This window comes from Miniopterus natalensis, chromosome 1 (genome assembly GCF_054644295.1).
Source record: "Miniopterus natalensis isolate mMinNat1 chromosome 1, mMinNat1.hap1, whole genome shotgun sequence".
Classification (NCBI taxonomy): Eukaryota; Metazoa; Chordata; class Mammalia; order Chiroptera; family Miniopteridae; genus Miniopterus; species Miniopterus natalensis.
Window position 1 is genome coordinate 175,916,811 of NC_142081.1, and position 23,050 is coordinate 175,939,860.

General features: G+C 36.6%; 1 protein-coding gene across 2 annotated transcripts in view; it reads left to right on the forward strand.

Moving 5' to 3' along the window:
• GABRA2 (gamma-aminobutyric acid type A receptor subunit alpha2) overlaps window positions 1-23,050 on the forward strand; it is a 110,343-nt gene that overhangs the window by 59,193 nt on the left and 28,100 nt on the right. For both annotated transcript variants that reach the window (XM_087827605.1, XM_016206881.2), the window contains exons 4-7: window positions 7,860-8,080; window positions 10,214-10,296; window positions 14,790-14,933; window positions 15,955-16,107. In XM_087827605.1, the coding sequence (XP_087683731.1) occupies window positions 7,860-8,080; window positions 10,214-10,296; window positions 14,790-14,933; window positions 15,955-16,107 (601 nt within the window). The remainder of the gene's footprint in view (window positions 1-7,859; window positions 8,081-10,213; window positions 10,297-14,789; window positions 14,934-15,954; window positions 16,108-23,050) is intronic.

The window sequence follows — 23,050 nt, forward strand, 5'->3', positions numbered from 1 at the left end:
TCTCTGTTGCCAGAGAACTTATTATGGCATGGCTTCTTTGATATATACCAACATTCTCTAAAATACAACTATCATAGACAATAAAAACCCACTGTGATTAGTTTAATATAGTTATGCAAACATACACATGGCAGAATTCTCACCTGTGAATTCAAGAATTAGGGTATTGCTTGCTGGTGACTCTTTTCTGTAAGATGGCTGAGAGTCCTTCTTCCATCTGCCTCTGCTGATGCTTTTCTCCTTATGTACGATTTGTTGCCAGAATCCTTGTTTCAATATTTAATTTCCAAAGAATCCTCTCATTCATTCATTCGTTCACAGGCTAATTATTGTTTATTTCCTGTGTTGCTGGTGACACGGCATGTGAGAAGGTGGTTGTGGTCCTTGGTCTCAGTGTGAAATAAAAGTTGGCCAAGTGTAAGGGTGGGTAGGGAAGAGAGACTGAAGCAGAGATCAGTGAGTCTGGGTAGTGAGGTGGAGTGTGAGGCACCAGAGGCCCCGCAGTGTCAGGACTGCTGCAGGAGAGTGTGTGGGATGGGGAGAGAATCGATGGACCCAGGCTCGGGAGGTAGGGGAGGGGAAACTATACTGGGCCTTGGAGGCTGGGAGAAAGGATCTGGACTTTATCCCAAGCGCTCTAGAAATTCTACTGTCCCAACTCAGCAACAGTTCATTCTTTGGATCCCCTTGCCTGACATCACGGCATCAGGTGCATTCTATAGTTTTACCTTCACTTTCAAATATCAAACAGTCCAGGCCAGTCCGATTTCAACATCAATCTCTATGCCGTTCAGATCTTCTCCCCTTTTCTCAGCCATGTTTACAGCTAAGGGTGTACAGTGGGTGACTGCCCATGTCCTGCTCTTCCTCTCCTCTTTCTGGGTCTTCCAGAGTTGAGTCAAGAAGAAGAGAGATTATAAAAATGAAGAACAAATGTACTTTTACTTAGCTTGTTCTGTGATAGTTCTCCCTTGGCAGCCAATGCCATTTGAATGGCTGGTAGATAAACACAGGCTCTTTCATGGCGCACTTGGGATTTCTGCTCTGTGAGCTCTTGATTACCCCAAACACCAAAACACTTAAGTAGCTTATTCTTTAATGGACCTCTTGAGGCATCCTGCTCAGCCCCTGCCCTGGTACTTTCCTTTGGGATCTTTTGTTTCTAGGTGTCCCTCCCTTGTCGGGCCACCCTTTTGCTGAGTATGGGAAATGGAGAGAAGGACACTTTGAAGGTTATTTAAGCCATTTCCTTGAGGTCCATATAGTTTCTAAGAACTTTACACCTATCTTCTCACTTCATCTTTACAAGAGTTTTAGGAAGTAGATTTTATTATCACCAGCACTTTGCAAATAAGTCAAGTGAAATAGAGACTGAATCTGCTCAAGGTAATGTACCCCGGTTTGTCTGACTTAAGAGCCCATGCTCTTAATGTCTGTTTCTTATTACTCAGTTTATTATTCTTGTTGATATCCTTCAGTCTTGTGTTTGAGTCGGTTTTAAATGTGGAAAGACTGACAGATATTCTAAACCTCCAATGTCAGCCCTGCAACGAATTTCTCCCTGTCATCTTCCATAATCCATGACTAGCATCCATTTATTGATCTAGAAAAGGAGAAAACTTCACTCTAGTGTCCTGCCTCCAAAGATTGTTTTTATGTATGGTATAACAAAAATAGCTTGGTGTTAAGAAACAAAGTTTGAGTACCAGTTTTGGCTTTCTTGCTCTTTATTTTTTTAATGTGACTTTGAAAATGTCCTCTGCTTATGAAATGGTGATACTTTTGCATATTCAATAAGGTTATTATGAATTTTATTTATTTATTTTTAATTAAATTTATTGGGGTGACATTGGTTAATAGGCTCATATAGTTTTCAAGTGTACATTTCTTTGATACATGATCTGTATATTGCATTTTGTGCCCAGCATCCAAAGAACTTTACACATATCTTACTTCATCTTGGAATTATTACAACTATTAATCATTCTGAATGCTTTGCTTAGATATATTTTAATTATCTACTATTAGAATATGAATGTTTAGCATTAGCTTTTAACTTGAAACTTGCCTGGCCTCTAGTTCTAAAAGATAGCTCAGGTATCTTACCTGCACAGTGATCTGAACGTGAGGTGTCTATGTTTTTCTACAATCTCTGTTTATGTGAGCTGCTTTGCATAATAGGGTTTTGTGATCTTGTACCAACTGGGTTTTTGACACTGTGCTGATCTGGTCTTAAGCTTTTCACTTCTTGCAATATTTGAAATGCTAATACTGGGCTATGAGTTTAACCAGTCTTATATATTCCAGGGATGTTGTTTAATTGCTATATACCTGCTTTATAAATTATTTTTTTTTGGTTATACAAGAAACAGACGCTTGTCTATGTCCATGAATGTGGCGATTGTGGTGGGAGGAGGAGTGGAAGGTGGTGGAGGAAGGTATACAGGGATAAATGATGATGGAAAAAAAAATAAAATAAAAATACAAAAAAAGAAACACACTGATTGGAATTTACTCAGAGGAGACTAGCCTTTATTAGCCAAAAGGGTATAATGAAATAAACTTCGGTACTTTAAAGTATACTCAGTAAATCAAAGTAAATGAGAAATTACTCCAAGAACAGTCCTGCCATTTGGATGTTTTAGTGAGTAGATATAATTAATCAGAAACAGGCAAGCACTGACTTATAATTAATGTACTTAGGCACTAAAAATATAGTGTCTTCACTAAGTTAATGTGTCCTTGAAATCATGTTTATGCAATAAACTATGCAATAGAGAGTGATTTCCTTGTTTGCATTACAAGTCATGGACATAGTAGTGCTAGTAAAAATATTGGACTGGAAACAGTATCCTTCTCTTGGTTTTGCCCCTAACAAGCTTGGAAACAGGAAATTCACTGAATTTATCTATTACCCCATCTATAAAAGGAGAAATTGGATCATATTTTTCTGGTAAAGAATTTTCAAAATCTGGAAGTATATGAATCTTTCATTTCAGTTTTATCCTAAAATCGGTTTCACTTCTCCCATACATTGGCCCTAGGATAGCTGCATGCTGATATGTCCTTGTGAAGTTTTTTGTTTTTTCCTAAATTTGCTTCTTACTTGTTTGTGTACTCCCTGAGGGATTTTGTATTTGCTCTTGTTATTATTGATTTTTTTTTTAAGAATCTCAGTTCATGGGCCTAAGTCTTAAGTTTGTATGAGGAGGTTGCATTGTTCTGTATTTCTCTGGCAACTTTCTATAACACAAAAATAAAACTATTACTATAACAGTATATACTCATGGTGAAATCTAAGTTTATTTTAAGAACCTTTCTATTCTTTTCAAATACTGAGAATGCGCATTTTATATGAATTTAAGACAGTCATATGTAAATAACTTGTTTGGAAATCCTGTTATTCTTCATAGATATCCATGAAGATACCCTGCCTTTTTAATCTAGAGAGCAAACCCACAAAGACTAGTAGGTCAACTGCATTTATTTATGTATTTCTAGATCTAAATATTTTTTGTACTAATTTATGAAAACAAGATAAGCACTGAAGCAAAAATTGGAATGAGAAAGTTAAATCACTTATTGTTCAGGAATAATGATTATAGTTATTCATAAAAGAGATTTATTTTTGCTCCCACTTAAGATTGCTCTTAATGATAATATTTTAGCAATTAATGTGTTTAAATGTTGTCATTATTTCTAAATATCTTTCTTAAATACTTTAAAATATAGAAATCAAAGGTCTGACTCTAATTCATTTTGTTTCAATAGTTGTTTTGATGACTGTTGTGGATAAAAAAGGTATATAAATTCAAATTTAGAAGTTCATTATTGGCTGTTGTTTACTGAACCATCATGACAATTTTTAAAACACATCCACCAATTTTAGATATTTATCTTCATGTGCTAGATGTTCAATTTTCCAAACAGCTCACTATTTGCAATGGCCTTATGCCATCATTAACCAGTATTTCAAGTACAACATGTGCTTAGGATAAAGCTCATCCTTAAACAGTGAATGTGAACCCGTATTTTAAGTAGCCTAAATGATAATTATAAATTTGCTTTGGCAAATTTTGTTTTAGAGTTCATTCGTTCATCGTTTTTTATGTGGCAAGTGAAGAGCTCATATTAGGCACAGAACAGATAACCCTTTTTCTTTTCTTTTTTTTAAAGATTCCGTTTTTATTTATTTTTATTTTTTTAAATATATCTTTATTGATTTCAGAGAGAGGAAAGGAGAGAGAGAGAGAGATAGAAACATCAATGATGAGAGAGTCATTGATCAGCTGCAGCCCGCAACCCGGGCATGTGCCCTGACCAGGAATCGAACCCTGATCCCCTGGATCCTAGGTCGACGCTCAACCGCTGAGCCACGCCCGGCCGGGCGATAACCCTTTTTCTAGTTGTCCACTTACGCTTATGTAATTACTAGTGTTTTGTTCAGTCCAAGGTGTCATTTACAATACTCTTTTGAAGCCATTTGTCTATTTTCATTAGAGGGAGTTTAATCAGAACTAGATGTTTATAACTTAAAAATTCAATTAAGTATAAGTCTCAGTGCACTGAGAACAAATGAATGAGGCATCACTGGACTGTTCCCTGTGAGGCTCCTTTTCTTCCCATAGGCTGCCTCACATGAGCATCATCCACGTGTGGACATGGTGGGAATGCTGACATCATTCCATATATTGTCTATTAGCAAAGCTTTATTTACCTCCTATATTTAGATAATTCTATGTACAGATAAAGATTCTCACATTTTCTTCCTATAGACAAATGGATGTACACACCCCACGTTGTGAACCATTGCTCTAAGCTGATAATCCTGCTTCGGCTCACAGGCTTTCTCTTCATTTAGGTACAATACACTCGATTACAGTTATTTTTACTAAGTTATAAGCACCCTGCCTCAATTTGACAATATCTTGTGATTTTGACAATATCTTGTTATTTTGAAGATGCACACACAATACATCCCAGTAATCCCCCTTATAATTTATTCTAGAGCAGTAGGGTGCGTACTAGGCCCCATGGGCCAAATCCTGTCAGCTGCCTGTGTTTGTGAACCAAGACGTGTGGCCACAAACCACTCTCACGCATTTATGTATTGCCTGCGGAGGCTTTCAGACAATAGCAGAATTGAAGAGTTGTGATACTGACCATATGGCCTGCGAAGCCTAAAATGTTTACTAACTGGCCCGTTATGGGAAAAAGTTTGCTGACCTCTGTCTGGACTAACTCTCAGGCCTCTGCACTAAAAGCTCTGTGTAACCATTTTATAGCTGCATTGCTTACAATAGTGACAAGCTGGAAACAGACAAAATGTATCAGAGCAAGTAGAAAAAAACTGATATTGTGAAATATTCTTAGGAGGTAATGCTACGTAGCAGTGAAAATGAATCTAAGTATGAGATGTATTGCCATGAATAAATCTCAACTATGCAACTGAAAAAAGTGTCAGAAAAATATACACAGCATGGTCCCATTTCTATAAATGTCAAAAATGTGACACACAGCACATGGATTTGTAGAGTAAATGTGTAAAGGCATGTATGGGTATGATGCACACCAAATTCAAGAAAATTATTTCCTCAGAGAGAGGGGAGTGTGGTTGAAATGCAGTCAGCAGGAGAGGGAAGGCTTCAGTAATATCTGTGATGACACTTCCGCTGCTGATAGTTAAAAGGTGTTTGTCATGTTCTTTATACTCATATGTCTCAAGGCAAAGCAAACTAATGTACAAATTAAAGCCTTGGCCCCTTTCTTGAAGATTTGCAAGCTAGTTGGGAGGCAGAGGAACAAATGCACAGCTGAAGTGTGTGATCTTGCAGGAATGGAATGCTTTGTGGGAAATACAGACAGAGACATGGCCATGGGTTTTCCAGGCGTTCAGGGGACTGGGAGTGTGGTTGTGAGCAGAGCTCTTGACTCAGGAGGGTAGGGAACTTGCTCTATTTGAGGAATGTCAAGAGTGAGGATCATTAGAATTACCTAGAGAACAGCATGACTGTGCCTGGTGAAAGTGGAAGAAAAAGGCCCCCATCGTGCTGGGTAGGTTGGCATGGTACAAGTTGGGACACTGAGAATGCTCAAAAACAAATGGTGTTCCTGAAAACATATTTTTTTAAAAGATCACCTAAAATTTACTGTTTGGAAACCTTATGTATCTACTATGTGATATGTCTGTAGGAAATGATTGCCATAGCGATAGCTTTTAAAACCAGTAAAACATACCATAATTTTACAGAAATGGAGAAATGGAATTTGAAATTTTATAAAAAGTTGTTAAATACATTCGGCTTGCCTGGAAAGGTAAATGCCGTAGGGATTCACATTCAGTGTGAATTTGAGGGAACCACAGATGGAAAGAAACACGTGCATAAAACCTTATCATATACAAAAACTAATTTCTTAATCTCACTTTTTGTTGTTGATCATTGAATTTCATCTATACGGAATTAAATCTTTAAAACAATGACTAAACCGTGGAGAGAGAGGGTGGGTTTGAGGATGAATTTCCCTTTTTTAAAACACATTTTTATTGATTTTAGAGAGAGGAAGGGACAGGGGGAGAGAGAAACATCCATTGGTTGCCTTCTGTACACACCCCAACCAGGCACCAAACCCACAGCCTGGGCATGTGCCCCGACGGGAATCGAACCAGTGACCTTTCGGTGCACAGGATGCCGCTCAGCCAGCTGAGCCACACCGGCCAGGGCTAACCTGCCCTTCACTACACACACAGTGTTAATTGAGTGAAATCGCCAATTGCTGAAGCACTTGTTTTCTAACGTGTGATAACTGGGACATTGTACTCAAAGGACACTTTCTGAATTTCCAATCTCAAGTGTGTAAATAAAAATTTTAATTATCATGTATTTGCAAAAACATTCATGGGCAAAAATTTGAACATCCAGTAGAGTGTCAGTTTTAATCACAGTTGTGAATTGTATATCTCATCTAAAATGTATGCATTCTCTTATGTTAAGGAAGAGAGAGAAAGTGAAAGGAGGGAAGGGGGAGGAAGAGGGAGGGGGCCATGACAGAGACAAGACTGGGAAGAGAGAAGGGGCCTGGGGGAGGGGGGGAGAGAGAGATCCAGCTAAAAAAGGTATTGGAGAATGATAATAAAGGAATTGATCACACACTGATCTGTATGAATATTTAATATTACGTTTTAACCTGAAGGAGTTTGTTTATAAAATATTTGTATTGTCAAATGCAATAACTAATAACTTGTCAAAGTTATTCTATTTTAACTAATTTCATAAAATAAACTTTATTAAAATCATTGTGATCCCCTACTACATTCTTGCCAACAGTGATATCTCACCATTTATTTTAGTATTTTATAAAATAAGATATTCTACAGTTTCTTTGGCAACAGAGATGATGACTCACACAGATCTGACAGTATGTTTAATACTTGTTTCTTTTTTCTTCTTTTTCTGCTACTGAGAAGGCTCCCTGCTATTTCTTTCTTAAGATAAATGACAAAGCAGTCCACCCAGAACCCTGCCCAGAGCATGCCCCTCTCCGAGTAGTTCTAAATTATAGAGTGAAGTAAAGCAGTTTGAACTGAGACCTTGTTCGACTGAAAAAGACCAGATAAAGTAAATTTATATTTTGTTTTTTATTTTAATATGTAGCTAATTGTGTAAATACAAATGCTTTATCCCATTGTTAGTGGCAAAATTTATTGATAAGAGAAAGGAATGATCTTTCTGATTCAAAATTTACTTCTTTCAATACTGTATAGCTTTCTCTCTTTTGAAACTACAGGACTTGTTGGAGTTTTGTAGTCCTCGTATCTAAAACATTTATTATTTTCAAAAGAATGTTATTTTATATTTCAGGAATATACAATAGATGTTTTCTTTCGACAAAAATGGAAAGATGAAAGGTTAAAATTTAAAGGTCCTATGAACATCCTTCGACTTAACAATTTAATGGCTAGCAAAATCTGGACTCCAGACACCTTCTTTCACAATGGGAAAAAATCAGTAGCTCATAACATGACAATGCCCAATAAACTCCTCAGGATCCAGGATGATGGGACGCTGCTGTACACAATGAGGTATGTTGTAGGTTTGCTACGACGCGTTTAAATACTGAGTAATTCATGCATTGAAAACCTGGCTAATGTAGTTTTCAAGCATTAGCACAAGTTGAATATTTTCATAACAGATTATGTTGTACCTATAATATGCTTTGTAATTGCATGCATGTTAAAAAAAGTAAAGATCAAATAATATTTGTGAGTTTGAGTCTCATCTCAGTGTATAAAAATTTAAGAAGTCTTTACTACTAAGAATTAGTTTTTTGGCTATTTATTTTTCACACTTCATTTTAATTAAGTACAGTAGCATGGCTTCAATTTTTCTTTATACCAGCATGTAATTTTATTTTTAATATCTCATTAGATCGCCCATCAAAAATGTAAGTGATTTTTAAGCAAGCTTTTACTTCATTTAATATTTTGTTCCTCCTTATGAAGTTACTCTAAAGTAAAAATATTTTTTAAACTCATAGTTAGTTTTTATTTAATAAGGCTTACAAGTGTATTGGATGCCATAAGCATATGTACTAGATTGAACCATATGAAATTGCCACTTTGTAAATCAAAAGTGTGATGTAACATCCATTTCATTGACTCAAACCTTTAAAAAATTAGCTAAAGAAATATACAGTTGTTCACACTACTATTCTATATTAACTATTCCCATGAATTCATCTTTTAAAATGTTATTGGTATTATGTAGAAAAGAAAATCACCACCAATCTAATAAAGTGATATATAATCTAAAGTTAAAACGTTTAATAAAGGCTCTAAAGCATGGGTAGCTTTCAGCAGCATTATATAGAGACAGAAGTGTATTTCATGCATTCGATGCTTTTATTATTTCATATGAAATGTTAAGTGGTAGATTTCAGTTGTGAAAATTATTTAAGAAATGGCATCAATGCAGTACTGATCTTTAAAGAAAAAACTCTTGAGGGCTCATTACTAAATGACCATTATAAAAAATGAGAGTGTTACCTATTTTTTCTGCCTTTATCTCTGAATCTTGCAAAACAGAGGCAGTGCCCCTAATGTTTTATACACTTTGATCGTTCCTATGGATTAAGACAATAATTGGAAACCTGGGGTTGAAACAAAATCTAGGCAGATAACACACATAGTTTTGGAAAAAAATGCATGAGGTTCTCCTTCAGTACACTCTTAGAAGTAGATAATCTATAATTAAATTGTTGGCCACATTTGTTTTGTTCATTATAAGAGGTTTTTCTATATGTTTGATTTAGTACCTGTTTTATCTACTTTACCTTTGTGTGAAATGGAGTAACTTTCTTATAAATTTGCTGATTACTCTTTATTGTGATCATGAAGATACAGAAAAATATTTATATAACATTCATAATTTAGCCAACAATCTACTCTCAACAAGATATTTTTAGGAGTTACATCTATATGTATATCTATACCTATTTCTATATTTGTATTCATGTGTCTACATATGATACTGATTCAAAGTTTTCATATCCTTGAAGGAAGCTTCTGTGAGCCAGTATTGAATTCTTTTGTCAGTTTTGTTACATGGTTGTTGATGAGATGATGGGGGAGAAAATTACATTCTTTTCATTATAGAGATTTTTTCATTTTTTTCTCTAATATTTCAAATAGGAATAGTGAGGTTAATGGGAAATAACCCTTCAAAATGTATATATAACTTATTTTTTAAAAATATGTGTTTTTATTGATTTTAGAGAGAGGAAGGGAGAGGGAGAGAAACATCGATCGACTGCCTCCTGCACGCGCCCTACTGGGGGTCAAGCCTGAAACCTGGGCTTTGCCCCCCCGGGAATCAAACCCGCGACCTCTTGTTGCATGAGATGATTCTCAGTAAACTGAGCCACGGCTGCCCGGGCATATGTAACTTCTTTACTTTTTAACAAACCACAGAGTAAAAAACTGTTAAATATATTTGTAAATAAGTATTACTGTCACTTGAGCTCAGATTTTATATATGCTAATGTCTTCTAAAGGATGCTCTAAATGTGAAAGAACAGAATCAGTGTTGAATGTTAATTAACCTAAGATGCTCTAATGAAAGTCCTACCTCATCATTAATTTTGTTGACAACAGTAAGGAGTGATGTATCCTGACTTGCCAATTTACTTAAACGAAGAGTGGGATTTTGACTTTTAGGCTTACAGTTCAAGCTGAATGTCCAATGCACTTGGAGGATTTTCCAATGGATGCTCACTCATGTCCTCTGAAATTTGGCAGCTGTAAGTATGGGGATGGAGTTACATGTTTTGGGTCAAAAATATCAAGGATAGTCAGCAGTACTGCTTAATGTTACAGTTTTTTCTCATATTATTAAATGCTTAATACTTGCTCAGTAAGATACAGAAGTAAAAGACATGCTGATTTCCATCACAGCACTAATTGGCTAACCCTATTATACTCTCAGATATCATTATATTTAAATCATGGTGTTTACATTATCACTTACATTATTGCTCATGAAAAACAGTATGTGTTTTTGTAAATGTATAAACTAAACCTCATTGAAGGTTAAGACTGTCATTTACCTTGTTTGCCAAGTGCTAGCACTTTAAACATGCAAAATGAACATTTCTCTTTTGTCAACTAAGAATGAATTGTGAAGGATAGATTCTATTATTTATTGAAGTAGCTATCAGCCTGTTGCAAATGGCAGGCACAGATGCTGGATCTGTGCAATTTTCTTTCTACTTTCTAACTAATGGAAGCTTTTTTTTCTTTCTTAATTTCCTAAAATAAATTTGAAGGAGATAATGTAGCTGGATTGCTGCACGAAGGCACCTCTGTGTTCATAGAATATTTCAGAAATGGCTCTGCGCATTTGGCGTTCTTTAGGTCGTTGAGGTTATATCTTGTATGTCAAGCAAAAGCATTCGCTCGCCCGGAATAATTGAAAAGAAGGAAGGTCAAGTCATCTCCCCAGGCCCACAAGGCATTCAGGGCAGCTTCAGGATAAATTCATGGACACTGCTAAAGAGCTCCTTTCTTGTGCGAACGTGTCCCATTGCCTGACCTTTTCAGAAACCTTGCTCTTTCGGGTACCCCCATCTTTGGCCATTCGGGCAGCTTTTGACTTTTCCTTCTCTTGAATAGAAATGCGGTTCTTTAGCCTGATTTAAAATATTTCTTACTGAGTAGTGTGCCTTCTCCCCACAGACTGTATCAAGTGAAAGAAAAGGGAGGAGTGATGGCATCTAGGATGCAAAGCCCTAGTTATTTTGATGGCCATAGCTTTGTGGAATGAGAAGTTCAATCTTGTTTTTTTTCTGTCCATTCTTACAGAAAGTGTCAGCTCTCAATTTTCTTTGAGAATCTCTTCTTTGTTTAACTACAAAGCCTTCTTTTATTGTCATGGAAACCGCCACTTCAATCCTGGCATTTCTCCCAAAATTATTTAAGATAGTCAATCATGTTACACAACGTAAATATGATGTTGAAAAAACTCAACAGATGCGGCAGAGAAAAACTCATTTGCATTGCCTAAGTGGCATTAAGAAGAAAATTGAAAAAGGCCTTGATACCAAAGAAAGGATTTGTTCACGATGCAGTAATGGTGTAGGAAGGAAAGGCATTTTCCAGTGGACAAGTTAGAGCTATTAAGACACCAAATATAAATGGGGTGATGTTACCACTGAATCTGAAATAAATATACCTGAAATTACTTTAAGTGGAAATAACAAATTCTTCATAGTGTGTCTACAGAGTAGTGGAATATTGCATGCTTGAAAATGTGGCTGTCTGTATCTAGAAGTGTAATGGGTAAAACATAAAGTTTGTTGTTAGGCATTCTCTGTTTAATTGATTTTTATGTGGTTTTCTCTATGTTTGTTTTTTGACACATTAAATAAACATCTTATGTAGTCTTTAATATGTCCTTGCCAACAGCACCTGCTTGATGCATCAATATTGAAAGAATGAGCCCCAGAATGTAGTCAGACTCACAAGCCAACCTGAACCTTCAGATGTGGGCACAACAAAGACGGCCAGAGCAGTCATGCCCTTTCCTTCCGTCCACTTATTCCTGTCTTGCTTAAAAGTCCCCTTTTTCCCCCCCAAACTGGTGGAATTTCTGGAACTTTATCATTGTCCTGAAATAAAAGAAGCATCTTTTTTAGAAGTTTATCATTTTGAATTCAGCCTTTTTTCTTTTGTTCCTATAGCCTCACACTTCTATATATTTCCTTGCTCTTTACCTTGATTTAGAACTTCCCGCATGGGCATGTGGGCATATTCTGTGCATTATTAGCCCCAAATAAATGGGAAGTTGTCTTTTGGGATAAAAATTAATAATTAAAGTATATATTGGGACTTTTTTGGTTAAGAGCTATTATGAATCAGTCAGTATGCATTTGATGTTTAATACACAGTAGTACTAAAAATGGGTTCTTTAACAGGATTAAATAAAATTATTTAATGAAAACCTAATTTAGAGATGGAAGTCATAATGGAATTTGTAATATAAATTTTCTTTACCTCTTTTTATATTTTACTGAGATGTTTCTATGGCCTCCTGGTTTACATGTGTGTTAGTGAACCAGGGAATGCCTCTCTTCCTCATGGCATAACTTTCTGCTACACCTTCTCTCTCCAGACCCCAAATCTAAAAAAAACATATCCTTATATAACTAATACAATTAATTGTGCTTTTTTTAAAAATAAAAAACATGGGAAGGATCAGTTATTTTCTTTAACATATTATTGTGTTCCTATCCAGATTTTTATCTTCTATAACAATAAATAACATAATCAAAATATTATGAGTTTTTTCATTAATCTGGCAAGAATGAATTGAAAACTTTTTGTGTGTGTCAGACACAGTACCAGGTGCTGGAAGTATAGGCATGAATCAAATGGAGTCCCTGCCCAGCTATGTCTCAGTAAGGTTTCATTTTGTAGGGTCTTGTTTCCTTTTATTTATATTTAAAAGTAACATCAGACTCAAAAGTGATGATGCAATTACTTTTACAAAATGTTATACTTTATTAGGATTCACAACTATTTGAGTATTATGAAGCCTTCTGATATAAAGTAGTATATGTGATGTGTCTTTGATTTATTAAATTCTGTGCCATTTGAATTTTATTGAAGACAAGGCCATGATATGTATTCATGAGAGAACAAAACAAGCCACTTGGTAATTTGCAAATGAGTTGCTAGTTATCCATCTACTGATGTTATTTATTTAATCTTAGCAGTCATCAATGACCAACTAGTCAGAATTAATAAAATATTTAAACCTTAAAGTAACTAGAATTCATTCATATGAAACTTTAAAAATATATCTCTGCTCTTAAAGATACATATACACATACGTATACATAAAGATATATATACATTTTTTAGAGCCCTATTTCAAAAATTGTTTTATGTAATATGATTAACTTGTGAATGTAGGTGAATGCATGTACAATGAAATCAGTGCTTCACAGATACTAGCATTTAGCAGTGACATTCAGAAAACCATTAAAAGACCGCACAGAGAGAGAGACACAAACTTATAAACATTCTTTTTATTGTTATTGAAGCTTAAGTGGGAGTTGATTTACAATCATAGGCTTTGGATCAAGGTAAGTACCAGGACCATGGCTGCACAATGACTTAAATAGAAAATTCATAGTTGTCAGGAAAATGAGCCTCCCAGTGTCCTGGGTAGTTAGAGACAAAGATGTTGCCAGAGACAGCTGGTCCTTTCTCTCCCTTCATTGAGGATGTGACCATGGTGCTGAGCTTTGCTCAAGGACCAGAAGTAACTAATATTTCAGAACATCCCCATGAGCAAAAGGGCATAAGATTTCTTCACAAGGTCAATAGAGTAGCAAGAGTGACCTGTTTGTTCAACTGTGGAGAGACTCGTGCGTGGAGAGGTCAGCTGCTCGCCATCAGGACACAGATGCAGCGGAGGTGCAGGGCCCGAGACAGCTAAGACAAGACGTGCTGTCTGCCCTCCAGTTCTAGAGCCACCCACTTGTGCTGAGTTCTGCTGCTTTGGCCAAATAAAGCAGGAAATTATACCTGGTCTGTATGTCTTTAGTCTTTTCCAACCAATCCATAACTTTCGTGGGATGCAATGAAAGTAGAATCCAGTGAGTTCTGGGTGCATAAATTAATTTTAAAATGAAAATGTTTTAAAAAGTACAGCTTGAGGAAATTATAGCATTCTCATTTATTTTACACGTTGGCAACAATCAGCCCTCATTTTTCTAATGAAATGCATTGTATCATGTATGATAGCTGTAATTTAATTCTTAACTAAGTTAATTTATGTCTAGAAAGCAAAATTATTTTGGATTATTATTGTCATTTCATGAGTGATTGTTACTTCTAAACTAATTACCTGAGCTAATTGGCATTCATAATTTGTTTACCACAATGTATTCATCCACCACATTGAGACTATGGGAGATGTTTTTATCACCTCAAGCCCACTGATTTTTGCAGGCTCTAAAGAGAAATGCGTTCTTCACCTCTCAAAGTGGTTGCAAAAAAAACAGTCTCATGATCTTGATTTTCTCTCTTGAGCTGCTTCACACACTTTATATTGAAGTTGTAAATTTCAAAGATACTTTTTACCCTAAAAAAATATGATCTGTAAATATCAACACTGATTTATTTTAGTCAACAATTATTCTATGAAATATACAACTTTTGATGTTGCACTTACTGATGGTTCTTACTAAAGTGATGAAAATATATTTTTTTTTCTGGTTTTCTACAGATGCATATACAACCTCAGAGGTCACATATATTTGGACTTACAATGCCTCTGATTCAGTCCAAGTTGCTCCTGATGGCTCCAGGTTAAATCAGTATGACCTGTTGGGCCAATCAATTGGGAAGGAAACAATTAAATCCAGTACAGGTTAGTAAAATGAGTCTAAAGAAAAGTTAGTTCCTGAGAAACTTAATGGGCTAAAGTCATTGGAAATGACTCAGTAGGCTTAAAAGCTTTTGCTCTTGAGGTTACAAAAGCCAGCAGCATAGACTGTGCTTGGGGGCTTTTTCGAAATTCAGAACCTGAGGCCTGGCCCCTTATTAATTTAGGATCTGTATTTTAACACGATTCCAAGGAGATTTCTTAGGTGTGCTTTCAAGTTTGAGAAACATTAGTCTAAAATATACTTCATGTTAAAAAAGTGTGTGTCTTCTCAGACAAGTGAATTTTACCTTCAAATAGTGTTGCCATTTCCCTAGTGTTCTAATTCCTTTCCCTTTATTCTAGATAACTTATTACGATTCAACTCTTGATGTGCAGATAATTACTATTGGCCTGTGTGGGGAAGCTGATGTCCTTTCTAAGGCCACCTTCCCCTAAGAAAAAGCAGCTTTGTGCATTAATGTGCTTACATCAAGCAGATGTAAAGCTGGAGAGCAGGAAGGAAAGTAGTGAGGATGGGATAGATCTGACTGCAGTAAGAACAGACATACAGCATCGAAAAATCCAAAATTGGTGACAGGGTCAGCAGTGGGAAATCTGGGCGAGGTCAGCCTTGGAGATGAGGCTATTGATCAGTACTTTAAAGAGCTAAAGAGCACTGAACTTGAGGTTGGTACCAGTGGAGATGAGGGACCTGACTAGGTAAAATAATTTATGGCCAGAGAGCGTTTATTAATCCTGTACTCCCTTGGTCTATAAGTATGACCTAGAGAGAAAAACAGATACCATACCATAGACATGCAGAGCAAGTTTCTTGGTAATATTAAAATCTTCTTTTAAATATTCTTGCTATGCTAAGGAGGCATTTAAAAATTATACAATTTCCATGTCATATATGTGATAAATTCTTTTTTAAAATCAGAAACTGTCCTTTCCCTTCCATTTCCAAAATGTGCAAAACTATTGGCTATTACAGTTTCTTAAGCTTCTTAAATTTTTCTTCTAGGTGAATATACTGTAATGACAGCTCATTTCCACTTGAAAAGAAAAATTGGGTATTTTGTGATTCAAACATACCTGCCTTGCATCATGACTGTCATTCTCTCCCAAGTGTCATTCTGGCTTAACAGAGAATCTGTGCCTGCAAGGACTGTATTTGGTGAGTGAGTAGCTACACGCTTCCTTGTACAGCACATTATGTTTCATCACATACTTCCAAAGCGTTCTCTCTCTTGCTCCTCACACCAGTGATTTGTGGTGTGTGGGGCAGGGAGTATTGGCTTCATGTTATAGATGAGAAAACAGGCTCAGAGAGGTAAATTACAGAGTCAGTGCCGCAGTGCTAATAAGGAATGTAAATAAGTACTCAAATCTTCTGGAAATATTCAGTCTACTTTCTATTGAATCATTTTACTACTTAATATTTGTCTCTATGTTAGTATAAGGAGAATATTATTAGAGGTTTTAATTTGGAGTATAAGAGCACCACATTTCTAGGCTTTCTGTGTTTATTTTTTTTTGTTTTTAGATAAACGAAGATGATTTTGACACTTTACGTTAGTGAGTGAAAGGGAGGGAAGAGAGAAAGAGAGATCCTCAGGTACTACCATTAGTGCGTTTAATTACAAAATTGTCTTTCTTTTTTAAAAATTTTGTATATGTTTATATTTATTCCACACCATATTTCAAAAAAGATGTGAGGTACCTTAAAATGTATAAACAAGAAGTTGTAAATAAGTTTTTATATAATGCAAAGAAAACTAAAGGCTGAAAAGTAAAATAGAAGGTTATGATACCTAATATTATGCCTCGAGCCCTTTATCCTTACTGCAATTCATGTGCATTGTCCCATTTGATTCTTTTTTAAAATTTATCTTTATTGTTGAAAGTATTACAGATGTCCCCCTATTGATCCCCTCCACCCCTCATCGACGCCCGCCCCAGGCCTTCCTCACACTATTGTCTGTGTCCATGGGTTGTGCATATATGCACGGAAGTTTTTTGGTTAATCTCTCCCCACTCACTCCCCCACCCTCACCTTCCCTCTGAGATCCCTCAGTCTGTTCCATGCTTTTATGTCTCTGGATCTATTTTGTTTATCAGTTTATTTTGTTCACTAGATTCCACATATGCGTGAGATCATGTGACACTTGTCTTTCTCTGACTGCCTTATTTCACTTAGCATAATAGCATCCAGGTCCATCCATGCTGTCCCAAAGGGTAAGGGGTCCTTTTTTTTTATAGCTGCATAGTATTCTCTTGACACAGTCACAAAAATTGAAAACGCTAGGCATAATTAATCTGATTTTACAGATGAGTAAACTGTGTTATACAGAGCTTAAATCATCTTCACAAGTAAAGAGTGGCTGAGACCAGATCTAAATTTCCTAACTTCTAGCCCAGTGCTCAGTTTCTGACGCTCTAGATGCCAGGGCTGGAGAGACCCAGGGAAAGCAGGGATGGCTCACTGAAAGCTTTTTTGGTCTGCCTTGAGGTTTAATTCCTTCTGCTGCTTGCTGGCTCCCCAGAGCCCTTGCCAGAGCTGATTCCATCTTCCATTGCTCCACCTCACCTCACAGAGTCTCACTGAGACTCGCTTCTTAAGTAGCATAGTCATTCTATGCATTTATTGTGAAAATCGCCCAATTGGGTTTTCAGGTCCCTCAGGGACTAATTCTTGGCCAAGTAAGGACCAGCTGAGTGTCTACATTTAGAATCAGACATATGTACGTTAAGGCAAATCATGAACCAAAGGTCGTAATTATAGGGAATGATGTTTTGTTCTCAATAAAATAACAACAGGGCTATCTGTACCCAGAGTGGACTCAGTGTGTGAAGGGAGGCACTGGTATGTGGTAGGCTCCCATCCCTGTAGCAGTTTCCATACAGGCTTGGTGCCCACTTGTCAGGGACAGACTGGGTTGGGCAGGGGTCTCCTTGGCCACTACTAGTTGGATTAGATGCCTCTGACTCTGCTTCTAACTCCCCTGATTTTAGGGAGACACTTCTTTTTTCGCCTTTTGTTACAAACATTTTACTATAGATAAATAAATAAATATTGGGTTAAAAACCAATTAAGTACATTTACACAATGGAACACAACTCTGCGATAAAAAAGAAAGAAATCCCACTACCTACAACAGCATGGGTGGTCTGGAGAGCACCGTACCAGGTGAAATAAACCAGCCAGAGAAAGACAAACCTCCACAACCCCACTCTTATGTAGGATCTAATGAACAAACAAACAAAAACCAAACAACAACAACAAATGTGGGCTCTTTCCATTCGAGACCATGAAGTATTTGCCCCTTATTAGTGTGCCCCTGTAGCTGCCCCTTGCGATAATGTCTTCCTCTTGCATTAGGGCCCGGCTGGGACTCTCTCATGACAGTAGCTGCCTCTCAAGATACTAGCTAGGAAACTGCCTCTGGCAATAGCTTAGTGGTAGAATATCTGACTGTAGATCAGGCGGTCCCCAGTTCAAATGTAATTTTCTTCATTTAAACCAGACAGGAAAATTTGGATATATGAACGAGGCTGAGCACATTTTGTAATAAGATAAATTACTTTTGTGTATTTGGACCACTCAGTCATTTAGAAAAGTTTTACTGAGAATCTACTATGGCAGATCCTGCATCAGGCCCTAGAGTGGAGGGCAACCAAATAAGCAGAAAAGATAATGGCAACCCAAGGTACAGACGTTATAAAAGAGGCATAGGCAAATTATTATGAAAACAGCAGCATAGATCATCTCTAGAAGAGCTGCTTAAGTGGCTGAGCTAACATTTGAGCTAAATCTTGAAGGATGAGTAGGAAATTCTCAGACTGATGAGTGGAGCAAGAATCCTAGCCAAAAATCATAGATTGTGTAATGAAATGACGTCAAGGAATGAAAGTACATAGTGTGTTTGGTGACAGTGAGTTGTTTCAGTGCCAGTGGAGATATATACAGATAGAAGTGTAGTTTAAGGACCAGATAAGAAAGACCTTGTAGGCCATGTCAATACGATTTACCTTTATCGTGGAAGCTCTAGGAAGCTGCTATAATGTTTTGAGACCATAGACATATGTAAAGCTCTTAGAATGACCCTGGTATTTAACATGTGCTGTGTACCTGTTAGCTATTCTTATTATCAGTGCCAAAATATCAGTTTGAGTCTCATCATTAGCACAAAGTAATTCAAAAGGAAATTAAGAAAACAACTCAATTTACAATAGCATCCAAAATAATAAAATACACAGAAATAAATTTAACCGAGTAACTGAAAGACTTATTCACTTAAAGCTATAAAACTTGAAAGAAATTAAAGAAGACCTAATTAAAGGAAAGCTATCCTATGGTCATGGATTTGTAGACAATACTGTTAAGATGAGATTAGTCCTCAAGGCAATCTACAGATTCAATTCAATAATTATCTAAAGTCAAAAAAGACCTTTTTTACATAAAGGGGAAAGCTGATCCTCAAATTCATATCGAACTGCAAGGGGGCTCCAAATAACCAAAAAATATGTTTTTAAAAATTTATTTTAATTTAATTTTCTTACTGTTGACACGATTGCAGATGTTCCCCATCCCACCCCCCTTTGACAATATTGATAAAGCAAAACAAAGTTGGTGGACTTTCCAGTTTCAAAACTTAGTACAAATCTATTTTAATCGACAGTGTGGTAGTGGCATAGGCGTGGGTGTGTAGACCAATGGAATATAATTAAGAGTCCAGTAACAAACTCAAATATCTATGGCAAACTGATTTTCAGCAAGGGCGCTGTGACCATATTATGGAGAAATAGAGGTCTCTTAATTAAATACTGCTGGGGAAGCTGGATGACCACCACATGCAAAAGAATGAAATTGGAACCCTACCCTAATCCAGAAGCAACAATGAACTCAAATGGATACAAAACTTTAATGTAAAATCTAAAACTAGAAAACTATTAGAAGGAAATATAGGATACACCTTTATGACCTTGGATCCAGCAATGATTTCTTAGATTTGACACAAAAAGCATGAGTAACAAAGAAAAAATAGGTACATTGGATTTCATTAAAGTTAAACATTTTGCATCTCAAACATTATCAATAATATTAAAAGACAACTTCTACATGAGAGAAAATATTTAAAATATTTTGTGAGTCCTATATCTGACAAAGATTTGATATTTGATATCCTGAATAAATATAGAACTCTAACAACTGAAAAAAAAAAGACCAAAAACTAGTTTTCAAAAAAACAACAACAAAGAACTTGAATGGACTTTTTACAAAAGAAGGTATACAAATGGCAAACAGCACGTGCATGGTGTTCAGTATCATTGGACATGAAGGCAATGCAATGCAAATTGAAACTATAAGAAAATGCATTTTATACACACTGGGGTCTATCATAATAATACAAAACAAAACAAAATGGAATTAAGTGTTGGCAAAGTTATGGAGAAATAAAAACTCTCATATATTGCTGGTGGAAATGCAAAAATGGTGCAGCATCTGTGGACAGCGTTGAGCTGTTCCTAAAATAGGGAAACATAGAATTACCATATGACCCACCAATTCCACCTCTAGCCTGTACCCAAGATTAATGAAAACATATGTTCACATGAAAACTTATACACAGATGTTTGTGGCAGCATCATTCCTAATAGTTAAAAGGTGGAAGGGACCCATATTTCCATCGGCAGATGAATGGATAACCAAAATGTGGTATAATATTCCCATGGAATATTATTTATCCATGAAAGGGATTTAGTTCTTACCCATGCTCCAACAAGATGAATCTCAAGAACATGCTAAATAAAAGAAACCAGAGTTAAAAGGTCACATACTGTATGATTCCTTTCATATGCATTATTCAGAATATTTAAATCTGTAGAAACAAAAAGTAGTTCGGTGGATGGAGGCAGAGGGGAACAGGAAGTGATTACTTAGTAAGAGCAGGGTGTTCTTCGAGGCCAGGGTGGTGAAAACTAGAGAGAGGTGGAGATTGCTGGACATTGTGAATGCACAAATGCCACTGAATTGTATACTTTAAAATGGTGAGTTGTATAATATGTGAATTTAACCTCTGTAAATTAATTTTGAACTATCCTGAATTGAAAAAAACTGCACTGAATATGCACAATAAAGGGTCCCAGGATTTAGACACAGAAATGGTCTCAGATACCTATTTCAAAATTTGCAAAATATTGAATCAAAGACAAAAAAATTGATGTAGGCAAAATTGGTAACGAAATTTTTGTTCAGATGACTTGAAAAATAAGGTTAGCCCGGCTGGACATGGCTCAGCGGTTGAGCATCAACCTAGGATCCAGGCGATCGGGGTTCGATTCCTGGTCAGGGCACATGCCCGGGTTGTGGGCTTGATCAGTGACTCTCTCATCATTGATGTTTCTATCTCTCTCTCTCTCCCTCTCCTTTCCTCTCTCTGAAATCAATAAAGATATATTAAAAAAAGAAAAAACAAAAGAAAAGAAAAACAAGGTTACATGATTTTCAGAGCACAAATAACAGACAAAAATGTTTAAGAAAAAAATAATAATTAAAAATAGAAAGGAAAAGAATAGGAGAGAATTGACATTCCAGAAAGATCTAAATTTATATGTAAATGTATGACAAGTCAAACAAAATAAAATAATGGGGCATTTGTTTGATAAATGTGAGGGAAATAAAATATTGCATTGAGGTAAATAAAGAGAGATTTTGTAGCATAAATCACATACATGAATATGTTAAAAGGAGCCAGTAGAAGACTCTTACCTGTCTATAGAGGAGAGGTAAATAGATGAATAAATGTTTAACTTGGAATCAGCGGGATGTGTTAGTGTCAAGGCTTCTAGGTTTAACTATTACACATGTACAAAAGTTTTAAAGATTGGTAATGAATATAAAATTAAAAATCCAAGCTATATTTGAATGTGTAAATTTTTATATGAATTTTTATAATACAGGTTTAAGGATCAAAGAGTCATATTTTCATGCAAATGTAGCCTATTAGATGGTACAAGTGTTCTTAGTATTTTCTCTGCCAGTTGCTCTGTGTAAAGTTTTTAATAAACCCGATTCCATGCTTTGCATCTGTGTGTGCGTGTGCGCGCGAGTGCAAGTAGAGGACAGACACAATCGTGTGCCCTGTTGGGATGGGACTTGACCGCTGCCCCCCCTTATTCCGCACCGTCTTCCGTTCTTCATAGTTTCCTGCCTCCCCTTGAGTCTGCACGTCACCACCTGACTGACAGACAGCAGTTACCTAAGCAGAGCGTCTCCGTCTCCAGGTTCCTCTCTGATTTCACAGTCCTGTTGACAAGCTCATGAGAGATCAGTAAATCACCTGCCCGCCGCCTGCCTCCCGGGCTTTCTGTGATGAGTAACCCACCCCAGGAAAAAACTATTACAGTTCAGAAATTAATATGCCCTGGGAGACCGATGTCAAATTTCTCAGCCTTTGAGGTCTGGCTTCCTGCTGTGAATAGAATAGGAAAGCAGGGCAGAGAAGAGGTGAGCAGAGGAGCTGAAATTAGAACGTGTGCCCCTTGATGTCAGAGACTTGCTCCATTATGTTGGGCTTTATCTCTCCCTGTTTGTATGCATGCATTTTATGGTTGTAGATGCAGCTTGATATATTTCTGAGTACTTCTTCAAAGGGGCTGTCCCTGCACCTTGCGATGATGAAAGCCTGCTTTGACTTTCTCTGAGTGTTCGTGCCCAGTTCGTTCAGCACTGACACACACTTACTGAGCGGCTCTTTTGATCAGCCCTGCTCTAGACGCTGGGGGTACATTCTTGAGCAAAAACCAAATGCAACTTCCCTCCTTATGAAGTAGCTGCTCTCTGTTGCCAGTGGTAAAAGAAAGCACTTGGGAAACTTTCAACTTTATACCCGAGGTTTTGTGCTTTCAGGGCTCCTGTGAATGAGCAATGTGTGGGCAGTGTGCAAACCTCACTTGCTGTTTGTATAAACATATTCTTTTGTGTAGTTGTGGCTGCTGGTTCTTTCAGTCGCTTAACATCCTTCGGAACTTTAATAAATAAGTGATAATCATAAGCAATTTACCAATTATATTTTAAGCCAGCCACGTTTTCAGATTTACAGAAAAGTTAATATATG